The 19,646-nt window shown below is 36.9% G+C and overlaps 1 protein-coding gene across 1 annotated transcript; it reads right to left on the reverse strand.

Moving 5' to 3' along the window:
* Positions 1-280: 280 nt before the first annotated feature.
* LOC149064441 (cuticle protein 16.8-like) lies at positions 281-15,507 on the reverse strand. Its single transcript, XM_089254784.1, has 4 exons — positions 15,392-15,507; positions 11,827-11,898; positions 2,314-2,550; positions 281-680 (listed from the first exon to the last, which is right to left on the reverse strand). The coding sequence occupies exons 1-4, from the start codon at positions 15,401-15,403 to the stop codon at positions 510-512; spliced, it is 492 nt and encodes a 163-aa protein (XP_089110910.1). The 5' UTR covers positions 15,404-15,507; the 3' UTR covers positions 281-509.
* Positions 15,508-19,646: the final 4,139 nt, after the last annotated feature.

Here is a 19,646-nt window from a genome sequence, read left to right on the forward strand (position 1 = left end):
GCACCAGTAACAGGAAAATGTAGAAATAATGTGTTAACCATACACGCTGCATTTTTATGACTCTGATTTTCGTATTACCAGCGATTCGCTTTCATGCAGCGTCCTCTTTTGACAGAAATTTGAAACGAAACTCTCTTTCTCTCTCTTTTTCCCTGCACAAAAAATATATTCCCCTTTTGTGTGAGAAAATAACTTTTTCGCAAAAACCACATTCAAATATATCAATTCTTTCAATTTTTATGAGACACCCTGTATAATGAATCTACTTGAATGCACAGGGTAATGATAATAGTATTTTATTCATGTATTTACAAGATTGTGTATTTACAAGAGATCTCTCCTCCTCATAGGAATATTTTTCTTGTATTTATTGCACGTTTATCATCATTATTATTGGCAATTTCCTCCATTGTTGTAGTTACAGTAGCTGCGTATCACAGAGAATTAGTTATTGATGGTATGCGGATATGTTTTTGGCATGTGAAAGTGTACTTTTTTTTTTGTTCGCATTAAGGACTACTTGCGATGGTGTCCATCGGGAACCAAGGTGTCTGCCTGCCGCTCCTGCTAGCCGGTATGATGAAATCCGACGATGGCGCCTTCTGGTGGTTGAAGCTGTAGAAAGAGACCCCGTCCCCGTGGAATCTTGGGAAGTTCATCGTCACCTGAGGATTGTTTGCCTGTAAAGAAAGGATCGATATCGATATTAACTAGGGTTTTACACACTATTGAGTAGTGTTTCCCCAACCACCTATGGTACCGTTCAAACAATGTTCTAGTGTCGGACACCGTTTTAAGAACATCTTAGGGGAGGAGGGGGGGGGGGCGCAAAGCGATGTGCTTGACCCTGATTGGAAGTGGCAGCCTACCGATTTGCATACCTATTATGGATAATCATAGTACCAGGTATCTTTACCATGGCATCTCATCCTCACTATGCATCTGACAGCATCCATGCAGGGCCGCAACTAGGGAGGAGCAGGTGGGTCTCGTGCCCCGGGCGCAGGACCGGAGGGGCGCAAATTTTATTCTCACACCTTTCCTTCAACATTACAAGGGGGTGCCAAAATTCGCACTTTCCGGGGTGACGAAGCATCTAAATGCGGCCCTGCGCCCATGTACGTCCATGTGACAAGACTGCCGTGGCGCGCCTGTCCCCTGTCGCAACCAATCTCTTTGAGACCCGTTTACACGGGTCAAGTGCTTAAAAAACTGTCCCAGCGTTAGTGATCAAGAAGTCAATTCTCATTGGGATAATGTGAGGCCGAGCCCACTGGCGAATGCACCTTGACCGAAAAAATATAATCTGGTTTATCTACTTGACAACTTGAAAAATTCATTTGATTACTAAACTAATTGACGTATGTAAGTCGGGCCTTTATCTCAGTAAAATGTTCATTGTCTTGGACATGAGAAGAAAAAATGTCCATAGTCTACAAATCAAGTGAAAAATTTTCATAATTAGAGATCTCAGGCAAAATGTCCATGGTTAGCGATGCTGTTGGAAAATGTCTATGTTCTGAATAATGTTGGAAAATGTCTATGTTCTGAATAATGTTGGAAAATGTCCATAGTTAGAGATCTCATTGGAAATTTTCTGGTTGGAAATCTCGTTGAAAATGTTGGACAACGTTAGAAAATGTCCATGGTCTGGACAACGTTAGAAAATGTCCATGTTCGTGGAATCACATGAAACGTTTCCGTGGTCTGGGAATCTTTTTAGAAAATTTCCAATGGTCTGTGGATCCTTTAGGAAAATGTTCATGGTCGAAGAAGAAAAATTAAAACGGAATCACACGTCGAAAGTTTCCATGGTCTGCTCACATGGAAAATGTCTACGGTCGATAAAACAAAGCAAGAAAATGTTCATGGTCTCTAGTAATCAAATGAAAAATTGTTCATGGTCTCTAGTAATCAAATGAAAAATTGTTCATGGTCTCTAGTAATCAAATGAAAAATTGTTCATGGTCTCTAGTAATCAAATGAAAAATTGTTCATGGTCTTGGAATCATTTGAAAAATGTCCATTGCCTTGATATCACGTGGAAAATGTCCATGGTCTGGACAACGTTGGAAAAAAATGTCCGTGATTTAGGGATCACGGAAATGGAAGATGACTATGGTCAGAGGAGACCTTGAAATATCAAACATGTTCAAGGAACCAGTTAAGTGACAATATCCCTTTTTAAGGAACCTCTAACCCATATCCTCCAATTTCTCGCGGATTGCCGGTTGAGAAACCGCTGAACTAAACACATGTGAGACGAGTTATGTAACGGGTTTGTGAGAGAGATTGCGTAGCCTTTTTCCTCACCTGTAATCCCAGGATAGCGTCAGATGGTGAGTGGGCCTGCATACCGGGCTCGTTGGACCTCACCTTCACCCGGAAGCCGTTATCGTCGGCGATGTAGTTGACCTGCCTATGGATGCCGCTAGGGTCAACGTATCCGTAGGTCCCAGTCACTCGTCCGCTGCCGTCGCTCTCTTCGGTACGCCACTGGTTACCGTTGGTGTCTTTGACCTTGTACCCGAACTGATAAGGTGGGGCAGGCTATTGTTGCAAGGAAGATTATATAATTATGACATAATTTGTAGTAATAAGTATGTTTTTTAAAGAGCAAAAAGTGCGTTATATATGATAATTCATCGATTAGGTTCTATGTACGTGTGAGCTCTGTCCCATCAGCATCTTGGATCCCCCGGACAACGTGATGCTCTGGAAGTCAGGCTGGAGCTCTCCATCCAACCGATTTGCATACAGTGGATCCCGCTTATAAAATTTTTCAAAACCCTGTCATGAAAAAACGCTGTAAGTGGGAAAACTCCTCAAACGGAAAGTCTCAATGAGTATCAGTGAGAGTTGGGACCACAAGTCGTCCTAAGTCATACTAAGCGGGAAAACATTCTAAATGGGGGAGTTATTATACGAGCGAAATTATAGAACCTGATCATCATGGGGGGGGGGGGGGGTTATGCAAAATGCAAGAAAAGGGCCTTTGCCCAGTGGGCTCACTTTTTTATATTCTCACCCTCCTAAATGCATGTTTGCACGAGTGACCAAAACTCTTTTTATAACGATATTTGCAGCTCTGGTCATAGTAGGCCTGCTAAGCAGGGTGAAGGGAGCGAATCAAGGGCCATCCGACCGCACGGGTTGCCTTGCCGCTACAGGAGGTGCGCCAAATCGGTAAGGGGAAAGAAATAATTTGAGAAAATTTTCAAAACTTTGCAAAGATAACTGTAATTTTTAATGCATGCGCATGGCGTACGTAAATCTGGGAATTTTCCGGGTCATTATACAGGTGCGACCGGAGGAGTGCCGAAAGATCTCTCGCCCGGGTGAGAATTTTTTCCCGAGCCGACCTTGACTATAAAAAAATAGGTGTCATAAAGCATGGGGACCCAGCAGGGCTCGGTGGTCGCAATGTGTAGGAGACTTCGTGTTTACTTAGACATCATGATTTAAAAAAAAATCGTGAATAATTTAAACAAAATGGAAATCGGATTGACTGGCGCTTCTAGTCTTGTTGGGGAGCCCCAGGGCATCTATGTTATCGAGATGTTATATTATATAAAGTCACATTATATGTTATCAAGATGCACGCATTATATATATATCCCAGATCTACTTATATAACCCCGAGGATCCATATGCACCGAACCAACTAATGTATAAATGTTTTTCAAATCTCTAATTAATTAAATCTCAAACTGATCTCAAAAAAAATATATCTAACCGCTATATAATGACACATTGATGGAAACATAAATCAAAAATTACGTTTTCCCTGTCCCGTTTTCGAAGCAATTTGTTAGGATGTCTATTGACGATACAGTTTAAAGAAATCCACAGCAATCATTTTTAGTTCCCACTGTCGCGGATGTAGCGTCATCTACTGGCAAATAATAAAAGTTGAAGTTGGCTTTTGAAAGTTTTAGGTTTAACTTTTAACTGATAGATGTCAGTGTCTAAAAATTATTTTCAATCGTCCTCATTTTCAGTTTGATCTTTGGAGTGATTATACACAGGGTCCTCTCAAGACCATTATGGCCCCCAGGCCAAGTGATTTTTGCGAGGCCCTACCAGGCAAATTCTCGAAAATTTCAACCAAATCTCATTTTGTGAGACCCCTCCTTAGCTTGAGGCCCCCCAGGCCGTGCCCGGGTGGGCCCATGCGTTAAGACGGCACTGATTACACAAAAACAAAATTCAAACCACAATTTTTATTTCATTACTTTTGATATTATTTCAGTTAGTTTTGGGATCATTTTAGTTTGTGGATTATTTCATTTAGTTTGTGGATTATTTCATTTAGTTTGTGGATTATTTCATTTAGTTTGTGGATTATTTCATTTAGTTTGTGGATTATTTCATTTAGTTTGTGGATTATTTCATTTAGTTTGGGACAGGACCGTCTTAAGAGCATCGTAGGCCCCCAGGCCAAGTGGTTTTCCTAAGGCCCCACCTGATGAATTGTCGAAAATTTCTACCAGATCTCATTTTTGTGAAGCCCCTTCTTCTCTTGAGGTTCCCGGGCCCCCGTGTGTTAAGACGGCACTGGTTTGGGGATTTCTTTTAAGTATTACGTATTCATTTTGGGGTATATATTATGCATTTCTATTATGATTTAATAACTATTTAGATATTATTTAATAATTGTTTCGGCATGCTTAATAGCTATTTAGTTAGTTAGTATTCTTAAGAATTATTTAGGTACTATTACTATTTCTTTCATTAGTTTTGGTATTATTTCATTTAGTATTTCTATTTTAGTATACGTTAGCATATATATCTTCATATATATGTATTATACACATCTTCATTTAGTATATAATATATATATATATAATAATGCATAATAAAAAATAAAAAGAATAATACCGAAATATATTCGACCAATTGAATTTATTTGTCTTAAAAACGTGGCAATTTTTGTATAAATTAAAATCAGGCAAAGTTTCTCATTTTTGTGATAATATTGTTTCGGTATCATTTGTTTCATTAGTTTTAGTATTATGTATTTCTATCAATATTTAATAATTATTTAGGTGTTTTTAATAATTGGTATTACTTCTTGCATGAAATTTCTTCTGAATCAATCATCAGTTCTGGAATTATTCCTTTCATTAGGTCCGGGTTTTCATTAGTTTTATTATTACCTTCATTCATTTAAAATTTTCATAAATTTGACATTTTTGTGTTAATTTACATGTGTGTGGATATTTTTTTAGCATTTTTTTTTTCTGTAATAATTTGTGAATTTTCTGAAGCCAATTCTTCCTGGTATCGGCTGAACGGGGGGCCCGCAAATTGACGATTCTGGCCGCAACTATTTCTGCACTGAGGCCCTGCAGCGCGTCTCATAATGACGGCTACGTACCGAAGTGAAAGCTTAATCCCGGCTTAAGAGATTTTAAACGGAGAATCGAACCAAGGATAAACGAGCGGAAACATTAATAAACGACATACACACCGTTTCGAGTGGTATAATCCGTTTATCACTATTTAGTCGCATGGCCGATCAAGCCTGTCGTATCCAAACACTCTTCCTTTTGGTGCCATTTCTTTGTTTTTTTGAACCAAAAAGATCAGCATACAGTGCAGCCAAATGAAAGGATCAAATATGCCGGCAATTAAATCAATAAGTTTATTTTTGGTTTTCCATTATAATCCGAGAAGTATAACGTTTTGAATGAGCGCGAAAACATTTGCATGAGGGGAAAAAATGCCCACCATCTTTTTGAGTACGATGACCGTGATCTAAAATTTATGACATGTTTTTTGTATTAATGCCTTGACTCTTTAGACTTGAACAGGTATTAGTTTTGTAGCATTAGCCACAAGGCGGATACTAATAGCTCTTTGGCCTAGAGCGTGTTCCTCAAGCTGTGGTTCGAGTCCGAAAGCAGACGTGGAAATTTAATTCCAATTGGGTGAAAATTATTCAATAGTGCAACCTGGACCGACGGGAAAGGGAGGGGGGTGGGTCCAGCCTGATGTGCTAGTCGAAAGGGGGATGATATTGTGTAGGCTCGTTGGATCACCAACAATCAGGTGCTTCCATATGGACACCAAATCAGAGTTGGAAGGGCGAAAAAAAACTTTATCGATAAAAAAACGCCAAAAATAGGTCAGGTGTATACCTCACGGATAAATTATTTTTTGGAACTACCCTTCTGTAGATCTATCGGAACGCGATCTTTTAAATGCTGAGAACCACTGAATTAGGGTGTGGTAACGTCATCTATCGAGCAATTTTGTAACAAATTTTTTGTCATACTATAAATATTTGTAATGAATTTTTCTATACATTGTAATTAAAAAATATTAATAAATTTTTAAATTTTAGTGGTTTGTCAAAACTTACATCTATCACTTTTTAATGACACTATTTTAATATATATTTGCAACTTTTTTTTCCAGACAATCGTTTTGTAGTTGTTTACCTTACCTTCGAGGTACGTAAATTTAGCCAACGAAATGTTTAACAGTCAGAAATGCCGCAATTATTCGCCAAAAAAAAAAAATTGCAATCAAAAATTTCGTACTTGTTTACAAAAATGTAAATAAAAACGCAATATATAAATTATATATTTCAATATATAAATTTCCATTGAAAATACGCACATTGTGATTACATGTAATTTTTAATGTGACTATATTATACAAATGATGAAAATTTAATATGATTGTAAAATAATTTCTTGCTCTATTATTTTGGACAATGTATACGTGGTATTTAATGTAGTATTTTAATTAAGATAATGACGCGTATATAGACTCAGGCAGCAATTCTATAACATAAAGAAAATTGAGAATTTATTTAAATTGGCGAGGCACAGATAATAGCTACTGCCCACCATTTGCAAAAGAGAAACCATAATTGTGTTTAGTATATGGGTTTCTTCTATACACTACCATGCATAGACAGCATGACCTATATTTATACCACCATTCTTAAGCACATTCCGAGAATGGGAAAACATGGGGGATGCATCAGGGAACATTTCTATAGGAATATACAACATATATGTATTTTTTCTTGTAAAAATTATTCAATGTGAACAAAACATAACATAAAAGCTGAGGGAAAAACTATGGAATGATTTGATAGAGTCTTCAGTTCAAGATGATTCTCAACCTTCCAAAATTTCTTCAACTGCTTATATACGAGTATGTGTATAGATATTAACATCTACTGCACTCTTTTTTATAACAAATAGGTGTTTAAAGAAACTTCTTTTACACCATATTTGTAATGTTGATTTCTGTTGTAATTAAATTATCTAGATAATCACTCTGATACTTAAAACAATAGCTTTACTGTGTGCATAACATTGGAATATATCTAACAATCAAAATACCAAACTGTAGACTAAAATGTCCTTTAATTCGGCAGTGCTGATTGCATATGATGCTTAAGAAATTCCTGTAACTTATTCTTAGTGTAAAAGTAAGAATGATTAAGTTTGACTATGATGATATTGTGTATTTACTGGCATGTATATAATGCAATGAAATTATACATGAAGCTGTATCAAAACAGTGCTTTGGGTGTCAAATCCTGCCAGCTCTGCTTTGATTGAAAATAATAATTTATACAACCTAAGCTAAGAAATTTCTAGGCGAGAATAAATTAGTTTAATTAGTGTATTATAACAGATGCTGCACAAGAATTTTTAATATGGAATGAAATTTTGGGCAGATCGGAAATTTCAAAATTGCAAATTATAATTATTTTGTTCCAATTATTGTAATGAATTAGTGTTAAAAAATAAAGCACGCTTTATATTATGTATCTATTGTGTTCGAAACATTATCTAAAAGCGTTCATTGAGGTTTTTGACGGTTTAAACCATTTTTTTGATGCTTGTCGTATGAAAAACCCGGCCCTGGTTTAAAAATGATTCGATGTGGGTGTTGTCGCGGCTATAGATGGTCTGCCCATACGCTGACAGGCTTCATTTGTTGCGTTGGATGTCATGTGTGTAGACATCTTCAACACGTTGCTCGATGCTCGAAAGCACTTGGTCAACGTTCCAATCAAATACTTCGTACAAATTGCGTTCTAGGATTGAAACACAGAGTAAGAATAAAATCTTTAGTCTATGGATTGAAATCATCCTGATTTCATGCACTCGTATGTCGAACTTGCCGAAAAGGGTGCTCGTCTTTTGATGATGGATACGGGCAGTGCTCGCGACTAGAAAAAGGTTGAAGACCTTTGGTGTATAGTGATACAAGCTCTTCGAACAAAGAAGGGGGATGTATTGTAAATGGAGGGTGGATTTTCCCTTTCCACCTATGCTAGTAATGAAAATTTTTTGGGAACGGGAGGGGTCGCCCCTTCCGCCTTCTCCCTGCATCCGCCTATGGCGTAAAATCAATTTATTTTAAATCTTCTCTGCTGCTGTTTTCAGCATAATAATCACTCAATTCCACCATTCCCATTTGTCAAATTTTTTTGTTTTTTTCGCAAAAATGTCCTTGAAAGTCTACTCTCTCTCTAAAGTCTACTAAATTACTCCACGAAACGTGCGCAAATGGATAGTTTGATCCTTCCAAATCACCGATTAGTTTTATAATTTTCCTACAGAACTCGGAAACGAAAGTCAGCTGAACTCGTATTTTACGAGCTAGAATTTCACTGTCAAAACTTTCCTTAAAAGAAACTCGTGTTCGAGTTATCGTCTTCATATTCATTAAAAAAAGCAAATACGTTTCAGATAAATGACAGCTTTGAACCACGAATTCCACCTGGTTACTACAGGCCGTCGGAAAGAGTTTTGCTGGCAGTTGTGATACTTTTCTATTTTTGGTAGCTTAAATACGCACTTTTCATTTTTCTCGAGTGCCAAAAAAGTTGTCTCTGTCTTGGCCACAACGGAATTTAATAATTTGAACTCTTTAATAAATCCGTCACACACGAGAATTATTTTATGCACATTGATAGAGCAAAATGCTGTCATCAAGAAGTGTTTAACCATTTCACGTACAAGCTTTTGGCATCAGATTCAGATTATCTCCATTTGACGAATCGATGATAAATCTGGTAACCTCGTCAAAAACTTAACTGCACGTTAGAAAAAGGAAAAATATACAAAAAAAGAGGAAAAAGTATAATAGATAAGGTAATGAGAGAGGTTTTTCAGGTTTCTTTTTGCCCTCACTCTACGTGTTCTCTTTCGATCTTGCATGTATATACTGTGGTAGAAAGATACATTGCATGTGTGGGGGAAAAAAATCATCAATGGGAATATAGAAAGAAAGGAGGAAATGAAAAAAATGTTAATGCTTCACGATGATGAAAAGGAAAAGAAGAAAACACAGAGAACTTGTTTGAATTTATTCCACTGGTGTGGGACGCAATATTGTGTCTGTGATCGTAAAGGGGTTAATAAGTTGAATCACGCAGTCATATAGTCTAGGCCGAAGAGCCTACGGTTCGAACATAGTGCATGCTGGTTTCCGTTTGTGCGAGATGCCACCGTTACGGATTGGTTAAAGAAACTAAAATTCTGGTTTTTAACTATTCCGTAATGGTGCCGAGTAGCAGGATCGGACACGAGCGTGCACTATGTTCGTACCCCTTTATTTGAGAATATTCAAGTTAGTATTCTTTTAAAGTGCCAATTACAGCTTGGGAGCACACGAAATAATTAGCGATGTCTAAAAGTAAAGAGTAAATTACCGAGATTTCGCGGAAAATTAGTATAAAATTCGAATTTTCGCATTTATTCGTCAACGTAGGCAAATTTCGCATTTATTACGTTTATTTCTATTAAGATACGAAATTTACTTATCCTTAGATGTAGATGAAGTGGTTTCTCCATTCGGGAATTTTAAATATTTGCTTAACGATTTAATGAAGCGTGCAATTTATTGGTTATGACCAGAGGCGCCCATTAAGAAAACATCGAAGAGGGCGAAAGTTTCCCGTCGTCTCATATACAGGGTGAACTGCACCAAATATGCCAAATGAAAGTGGGTGAAAGATGAGCCCAAGTGGGGGCATAAAACGTAGTAGCAACACTGTCTTATCTCTAACCGTTTTCTAGTTATGGTGGATATAGAAAGAAAATGCATCTAATCTAAAAAAAATCTAAATCTGTGAAGTTCCCGAAAGACCTACTCGCAAACTAAGCACATATTTGGAAAGAACAAAAAAAAATCACTATTAGGTGACATCATTTTCATCAGAATGTGTAGATTTAATGGCGAGCTGCGAGCACTGAAAGATTGGCGAAGCACAAAATTGATTGTCACCAAATTCGGTCATCGCCAATTCCGCAAACACTCTTCTAGCTACAATCGGTCAAATTTACCAAAATGTTGTCCATTCCACCAGCTTTCGGGAGAGAATACAATAAACCAACGGTTCTCAACGTTTGGAAGCCCGCGGCCTCGGTTTCATTTATTTTTGTAAGTGGAAGGAACGGTCAAACACATGATTAACGGAACATGAATGGGGAAAAGGAAACGGCAGATCACACACACACAATCGCGGCCCGGTATAAATGATGTCACGGCCCAGTACCGGACCGCGGGCCGGCGGTTGAGAAACACTGCAATAAACCATATCCATTGGCGTACGCAAGGTGGGGGAGGAGAAACTCCGAGCCAAGATTATAGTGTTATTTAGCAGGAAATAACTTAAACCCCCCCCCCCCCCAATAAGGAAAAAAAATCTGAACCCCCACTCGAGAAAATTCTGCGTACGCCTATGACCATATCGGTGTTCTAGTTCAACAGAAATTTAGCCGTTTGCTCGCAATACATCACTGATTAGTTCGTCGAAGTATTCGACGAAAATTCGGCGGCTACAGATTTCGGCGACAATTTCATTTTGTACAACTACAAGCGCTGAGAGATTGGCGGAGTGTGAAATTCAATTAGCACCAAAATGTCTACTTCGACAAATTCTGATTTCAGTGATGTATCGCAAACAAATGGCTGAATTTCTCCTGAAGTACGACAAGTACGACATGGTTCATAGTACAACACTGATATGGTTTTTTGTAACCTTTTTCGAAAGCTGGTGAAATGGGCATTTTTTTTTTTTTTTTGATTTGACTGATTGTAGTTAGAAGGATAATTGCAGAAACTGGTGATTACAGGATTTTGCACTTCGCCAATCTTTGAGCGCTTTCAGCTCACCATTAAATCCAGATATTCTGATGGGAATGGTGTCATCTCTCTTATAGGGTTTTTCCTGTTCTTTCCAAACATGTGCTTAGTTTGCATGTAGGTCTTTCAGAAACTTCACAAATTAGCGGTTTCTTTCATATTTGACGCATTTCCTTCCATAATTCATTATCCACCATAACTCGAAAACGGTTCGAGATAGAGCAGGGTTGCCACAGTTTTTTATGTTGCGCTCTAGCCCCCCCCCCCCCTTCCTTTCGTTTGGCAGATTATATGTAAGTGCAGTTAATCCTTCATACATTTCTAGAGTCCTCCCTCGCCCTCAGAATATATGAGGATTAGAGACTTAGGGATATCTTAAACTGCATCATGGGCTCCAGAGCGAAGTGATTTTTTTCCTATTTTTTTCCTCGCTACACTCTTGTAAGGCTCCCCGCATGAATTGATAGCACTTTTGCTAGAGGTGCCTTCATGTGGCTGCCGCAATTTTATACCACACTTGTTATAAGATGCATTGTCGCGCCTTTGCGCCAAAGATGTGACGTTATTGCTATTTTTTGCATCATTAGTGTTTAATGGAAATTCCACGCGAAATTTATTTCCATTGCGTTATTAATTACATTGTATATGCACGTATCACGTTTTACATGGCAACATTGGTGGGTTTGGCCGCATACTTACACCGAAATCAGTGTCTTGACTCCTTCTCAAGGTGATCGCGCTGGCGACGGCAATCAGAGCAACAAAGAAAACCTGAGGAAAAACCATCGAATAATATTATAAGAAATGAATTTACAATAAATTGTAGCATCGACATGTAAAAGTCACAACAAAAAAAATCTAAAATTATTTTTTTTCGCGGATAAGATAGTGCGAACCGATGGCGGTGGCATGATAAAGCTAGAAGAAATATAGTATAGTTTATGCATCTCCCCAAAGATGGGGTTTTCAATGTAAGTGTTTATGGCTTTGGCACGCAGACTTTGAATTGTCCTGTAAAATTTAATTTTTGTAACTTACATGTTTTTCTGTGTCAATGCTACAATTGTCATGAAATCATGATTATATTTTTTTATCGATCATCGATGTATGTGTAGCTTTGCCGTGGTTGAAATAATTAGCAAACATTTTTAATTATACGCACGCGAGAACAAAAGACCAAACTGATGTATTCAAAGAGCCTATCTTTAACGCATGGCGCATCCGGGCATGTGACCGAAGAATTTTCATCATGGTGGCCACGATTTACAGAAAATTCAGCGACACCAATTCAACAGTTCGTCACCAGTGAGTGAGTAACTGTATGAGTGACAGAGTGAGTGACCCTATGAATGACTTAATCACTCACTCACTTGTTCGGTCACTTACTCACTTAATTAACCTTAATTTTCGCTTACTCACTTATTTAATTTTTGCTTACTCATTTACTTAATTTTTGCTTACTCACTCGCTCATTGACTCACCTGCGCACTCATTTGCTTATCTAATCACTCACATGCTCATTCACTTAATCACTTGCTTTCATTCACCTAATCACTTGCTTTCATTCGCCTAATCACTTGCTTTCATTCACCTAATCACTTGCTTTCATTCACCTAATCACTTGCTTTCATTCACCTAATCCCTCATGCATTCACTTACCTGCTCTCTCACTCTCTCATTTGCTCCTCTGCTCAGTCACTAACTCCCTCGCTCATTCGTTTACCAATTTATTCATTCCTTGACCCACTACATCATTCATCCACTTGCTTACTTACTCACCTGCTCACTCACTCACTACATCACTTTGTCGATGAATTGTTGTCAGTTAATTTTCCTAAAGGTAGCTAATTGTCATGTCGGTGAATTTTTGGTGATGAATTTTCCGCACACGGATGGTCATCTATGATAATCTTGCATTGTAATTTAAATCGGTTGTTGAAGGCCTGGCAGATCCCCCCTCCACACACACACCAGGGCTTACGACACTATTGAGAAGGCCCTAATCAGTTTCAGTAGGGTTTGCGGATGTTCCTGTGCAACGGATCTGATCCTCAAAAGGCACTGACGTGAAATCGATTTTTGTTGCATTGCGGGGGCCCAGAACGTTTTGCTTAAGGATCCATGGGTTTGAGATGGTCTTTTCATGCATAGACCCCCATCCCACAAGAACCCTCATGGGATCAGGGGTCCGGAGATCAGCTAATTTATGAAATCAGATTATTTATGAAATCCTTGTTCACTGTAAATTTACTCAAAAAAAAAAAAAAAACCAGTTGAATAAGTATGTCTCACTCCTTTATGACGATGGATGGGGAGGACAGACATCCTGGATAAGACAAAGGTGCTACAAGAATAAAACATGGCCGAAAAGGTCACACCGGCGGAAAAAAGGTTAAGGTAAAGGAAGCTTTCAGTTAACCCAGACAGTCAACTTTCAGTTAAGACAGTTCAAGATGTTTATCTTGATACATCTAATTAGCTTGTCTGGAGCCAGGGGGCGTACGCAGGATCGACCGTTGGAGGAGGAGGAGGGGAGCACAAGAAATTCCTTCCAGATAAATTTTAAGTACCAACCTTCAAAAAGTACTTAAATTAACAAATAGGATTAAAATATCATATAAAGGTATATTTCCTTTCGATATTTTGATTTTTTTTTACAATAATATTACAAATATTTTTAGTTTTTGAATATCTCTAGGAAGCATGAGCCCCCAGGACCCTCCCCCCTTCCACGCATGCCTTGAGAATTCGGCCAGGGGCATGACCTCCTAGATAACCTAGGACATACGTGCTCAATCCTTGGCCCGTCGGTCAAATTTGTCCCCCGGAGTCATCTGATATGGTCCAGTGACCTCAAACATAATTTTGTAAAAATAAACTAAGAGGTGCAGTACTTCCAGATCATTCAAGGCACCCGCAGCATATTCACAGATCACTTGAGTGACCCGCGACTCAGTTCTAGTGCACTTAAGCCGGCGATGCAGTTTCACATCACTTTGAAACGGCGGTCATGTCGCCGTTTTGTTTTTTTTGTACCCCCTGTGTTGTCATATTTTTTTGTAAGAAGCCGTATTTTGGGCATTTTCGAGCTATCGGTCATAATTTAGGAATTTTTAAGCGAATGGTTTTTTTTTTTTTGGTCATTTCATTCCCCCGAAAATTTTAATCTACCGGCATTTCCTTCAAAGATATAGTATGCACTTCCGCTATGTTTCTGAAGGAAACTCTGAATGAGGCACGCCGAGCATATGCGAAAGATCTTACTCATCCGGGACACTTGAAATCTTCGTATTCAATGCATTTCCATCATGTCTAAACACTGGTATTTCCAACAACTGCACAAATATTCAAGCATCACGCTTAGCATCAAGTATTTCTTAGAAGAAATTATACAATATGACATTTTTTTAAACATTTGAAACTGCATCTTATAAAATTCAGAGCGATTCTAAAACGTACTAAAGAGCAATTATTGCGCAATAGGTAAACTTGGTTTTCATTTGAATTTTGTGAGAGAATTTTGATAAACAAAAATTAATTAATTTACATTTTTAACTTAACGATCAATAGCTGAAAAAGAAGAGATCAAATAATGGGAAAATTATAAGGTCATGTTTTTATGCTTTTTTGGTCATAAATGCTTGCATATTTTCAAGATTTTTGGGACAAAAATCTGAGCCCTAGTCACCATTACGTAAATGCACCTACTTCTCTATAACATGACTATTTTTATTCATCAAACAAAAAACGACTAAATTTAACATTTTTCTTCTCACGTAAATTATTATTAGTAGCATCCTAAATTACTTAATTTACTTAAAAAAATAACGAGAAATTGAAATAGACAGATAAATTCGTTTTAAACATATCGCTGACTACAAAGTTTTTAACATTGAAGAAATGCAGTGGAAACATCGTTTGTTTGTCTTTCAACTTCATAATTATGACGTCATAATACATGCAGAGTCTCACTGGCCGTGTGACAAAAATGAAATATCCAAAGAAATTTATGATTGGTCTGACGGAGCTTGCAGTGGTCAAAGCCGACGAATGTTATTTCCCCAAATAAAATTCAAACTATCCAAAAAAAGGAACCAGTTGAATACTTCTCCCAAATAGTAAGACTTATTATGATTACAGTTGCCATCCTAAAACCACCACCACTCATGGTTCACAGATAGCACGACCATTACAATATAAGCACCGCAGTTCTGAAGATGACTGGAAAAGTCATCGTCATCCTTAATTATGTATATACACCTACCTTGGCAAACATGACTATGTTTCTTATGTATCAAACAAAGACTGAGGACTATATGAGCACCACGAAAACGACAACGACCGTCACAAACAACGACCACACTAGAAATGACAGTTGCTTTGGACGAGTTTAACAACCTTATATAAGTGAAACGGGAACAGCTGTGTGTTCAATCAAACAGAAAAGAAGCGTGTCCTAAAAATATGCCAAAAAGCTGTTGGAAAAGATAAGAAAAAAGAAGACAGAATTCATAGACGACCGAAAGATAAAGAAAAGATAAAAAGAAATGGCTCCACGCACTCACACACCCAGCCGAAATGATGATGATTATCCTCTTGTATATCCATAATTCACCAAAGAATCACTCACTCACTCCCTGTTAAGCCCCCGAGTAATTCCTTTAAGGCGATTTCAATAACCCGGGAAATGATTGTTTCTTTTCACTTTCACTTCACTTCACAGGATAAAATTTAATAATAACAACAATAATAAATAAATAACCATTTTTTCAACACTTCCTCACCCCAGTTAAATTTTTCATCAATAATTTACTCTCGTTAATAGAGGAAAAACGAAACCCCGTTACGACGGCAAAGACGTCCGTTTCCTGATGAAATGGTTTGTTTCCTTTTGAGCGTGAGAATAACTACAATTATTACAATAAATTACAATAATAATCTAGAATTATATTAATGTGAAATGTTCAGATATATCTATTAAGGAAAAGATTTTTTTTTTTTTGTATGAATATTCTTCACGGATTATATTTCGGTTCCCGTCGATAAGTTTCGTTGAAAATATTTTATGAATATTTATTCGGATTATTATAGGAAATGATTATAATTTTATAGGAAATTTATATAATGTAAGAGAGAGATATTTTTCGTACTTTCTCGTGATGTGATTTGGATGAATTATTAATTCATTTATGTGTTTCCTGTTGTTGATGGCATTAATTACTGGCATGTTTCGTTCGAGCATAGGCTACACTTTGCATTGATCTGATAGAATTCAGTTAGGAATGATTTCCTAAAATGATAAGTTACGGCTTGAAAAAAGGAGAAAATCAATAATTTATTTTAATACACTCAAGTACAAGGCCACAACAGGCAAAATGCCTAACGAGGTGGCTGAGAAAAAAATTTTATTGATAAATTTTTTATTTGATGGTAAAAAAAAGAGTTAACGAAGAAAGGTTGTCAGACGCTGATACATTAGTTTATTGTGTTATAATCAGGGCCGTAACTAGGCTAGGACAACCACTGCCCCCTCGGCCCCGAGCTGAATGCTCCCTCAAAAGTTTTTATTTATTTTGCATAATAATAATAATACTATTAAGAGGGGTCTCACAAAAGTCTGCCCCGAGAAGGCACACTACGGACCTGGTTATTATGTTTGGGTTTCTATGCATTTACTTTGCGTTTTGATTTTTTTTTTAGCGTTTCTTTTAAATATTTTTGTGTTTCACATATATCTTTATATTAGTACAGTATTTAACCCTGCTGTGTATGTGTGCTCTGTTCGGGTCTATTTGACCCGAAACAAAGTTTGCCTCGTTACTACATAATTGTTTGTCAAGGAATATTTTCATGATTTTTTCTGACTTTATTAGTCACTACCTCAACTTTATATAAAGCTGATGTATTTTGATTTTTTTTTTCTTAATTTTCGTTTTGTTCGTTACGTTAAGACGAAAATTCTTGTCAAAGATCTAAAAAGTTATTTTTATATATTAGTTTTAGTGTGGAATTCTATTATTGGGACTTGTAAGTATCTCAAATTCCTTTTAACATTATTGAAGCACAGGGTTTCCCGAACGGGGGTCCATACATAGACTAAAAATATAATATAACTATAACTATATTATTATTATAACTCCGTGGGTCCATACGACTTCACTAGCGGTTCAACGAGAAAGAGTAAGGAACAGTAGAGGAAAAAGTACAGTAAAACCTCGATAAGTCGTCACCTCATGTTATCGAAAAATTATGACGGCTTACGCGGAATGACAACTTAGGAAAAGTGCCGTCAGTTTCAATGTGTAATATTGTGAAAATCGTATAAATTTAAAGTAATATAACATTTATTAAAATATGAATTAAAATTACAATATTAATAAAATTTATAGATGGCAGAAAAAAAAATTGAAATTTTTACCTTTTAGAGCTCTTATTACTGAACGTATTGTGTAAAAATATACTCGTAAACTTATGATTTATGCTAGTAATTTTTAATTTCGACTAATCAGAGAAACTGTTAGATTAGTTAGCTTTTCTTCACAACAGAACTACTGCACATCAATTTTGCACATACATGAAATTTAAAAATTTTAGTGTTTTAATTCATCAGTAGTTCATGAAACAACTACGAGGTATAATCTTGGTAAAATTTATCAAAGTGTGTGTATCTTTCACATACTAACTACAAGGTGACCTCGAACACAGGGTCCACATTAAGGGAAAAGTGGAGGGCCCGGGGTAAGGAAAAGCATACATTAGAAAACCTCAACTTCGGAAAAAATGTCTGGTTTTTCAACAAAGGTAATTTGTTTAAATTTGAAGCCTTAAATTAGTGGGGGAAATGCAGAAATCAAGTCGAGCTCGAACAGTCCCTAATGTTTCAAAAACTTCAGTCGGCAAATGAACTTCCCCAGCGTAACTTTCATTACTTGAACTATTCCGTTTTGGTACATAAGGCTTTTATGGTGACTTTTAAGCATATGGCAATGCTGTTAACAAGCTATTTTTTTTAAAGGAAGCTATAGAAATAATCTGTTCATCTCTTTCTCAAACTTTTTCATGATGACGAGTTAACCGGAATTAGCGATGAGTAAACGAGAGTTTAATAACATTGTTGTCTATGAAAGCTGGACAGGCCTGAAGAAAAACGACGACTTAACCGGATTGACGACTTATTAGGATGACGACTTAAAAAGGTTTTACTGTATAGTTCTAAATATTTCTCTAGATCTAGACCATGTAGCTTCATAGGGGTTTCCTCAAACATTTTTCGTTCCTTTTGGCGACTCTTTAGATCACGAATTTTTCATTTGAGAGGTTCCACTTAAACGAAAATATTGAAAAACACACTTCATCTTCTAATAAATGAATGTGAGAGGAAGCAGTGGTGCAAAAGCTTTCTGCTTGTTCCGATTTTCTGCGGACGTTTTCCGCAGGAAAAGACGGAAGGTTTCGACGGAAGACTTCTACATTACTTTAGGGAATAATGGAAAATCATTCAGCTAGTGGACATTGTTTATTACTATAATATATAGTGATTTTTGAATTCAATTCAATTGAATGCTAATGCACACACACACAAGCGACTTATTATTTTTGCATTTATTTATTTGAGCATGGGTTTCGAACTAACGCTATTTTTGTAACCAAAAACTACTATAACCGGTTTTTTTAATCTCTATGCTGTAAAATAATTGTATTTATTCATGTTTTCTAAATAGTTATTTCTCAAATACAAATCAAAGCTCTCACTGATGTAAAAAATAAAAATCTTTTGAAAGAGTCGCATAGCGAAGAATCTGTCTGAACTTGAAAATCATACGAGCAGGTGGGTCTCGTCCCCCGGGCGCTGGAATAGGGGGGGGGGCGCAAATTTTATTCTCAAACCTCTCCTTCGACATTACAAGGGGGTGCCAAAATCCGCACTTGTCCCGGTCAACCAAGCATTTAGTTGCGACCCTGGCAGCTAGTCGAAAATAATGTTCAAATAATGATTTGTACAATATGGTAAAAAAACAAGTTAGAACTTCAATACTTATTTCAGTATATCTACTTCGTGGAAAAGCAAATAATAAATTTGGTATAAAAGTTACAGGTTTTAGAAAAATATATCTTTAAATCTTCTGCATGATATCTCATCAAGTGAATACTTTGATAAAAATGTCATGGAATACCGTACAACACACAGAGATTGAATCAGCTGCAACTCTAAATATTTTTGTGGTAAAATCGAATAGAGAGAGAACTTGCCTAACACTGTAATGTCCTTTATGAAAATTGCGGAATGGATGACCCCCATAAATTACATACAGGTGTTGCTGTCAGAAATTGCTAAATAGGCCTAGTGTATTAAAAGATAAACAATCTGCATAGCTCAAATATCATTGAGCCCGGATCCTGCATAGTAAATATATATATATATGGGGTAAAAAACTTAAAAACACACACACAAAAGATTCATCCTAGGGCCCATGGGCTTATCAACCGCCCCATTTCATGTTTGATGGGGAGTAGTACAT

Source organism: Pholcus phalangioides, unplaced genomic scaffold (genome assembly GCF_987345545.1).
Source record: "Pholcus phalangioides strain wild (caught in Gottingen) unplaced genomic scaffold, Ppha-v1.0 ptg000042l_1, whole genome shotgun sequence".
NCBI classification, from domain to species: domain Eukaryota; kingdom Metazoa; phylum Arthropoda; class Arachnida; order Araneae; family Pholcidae; genus Pholcus; species Pholcus phalangioides.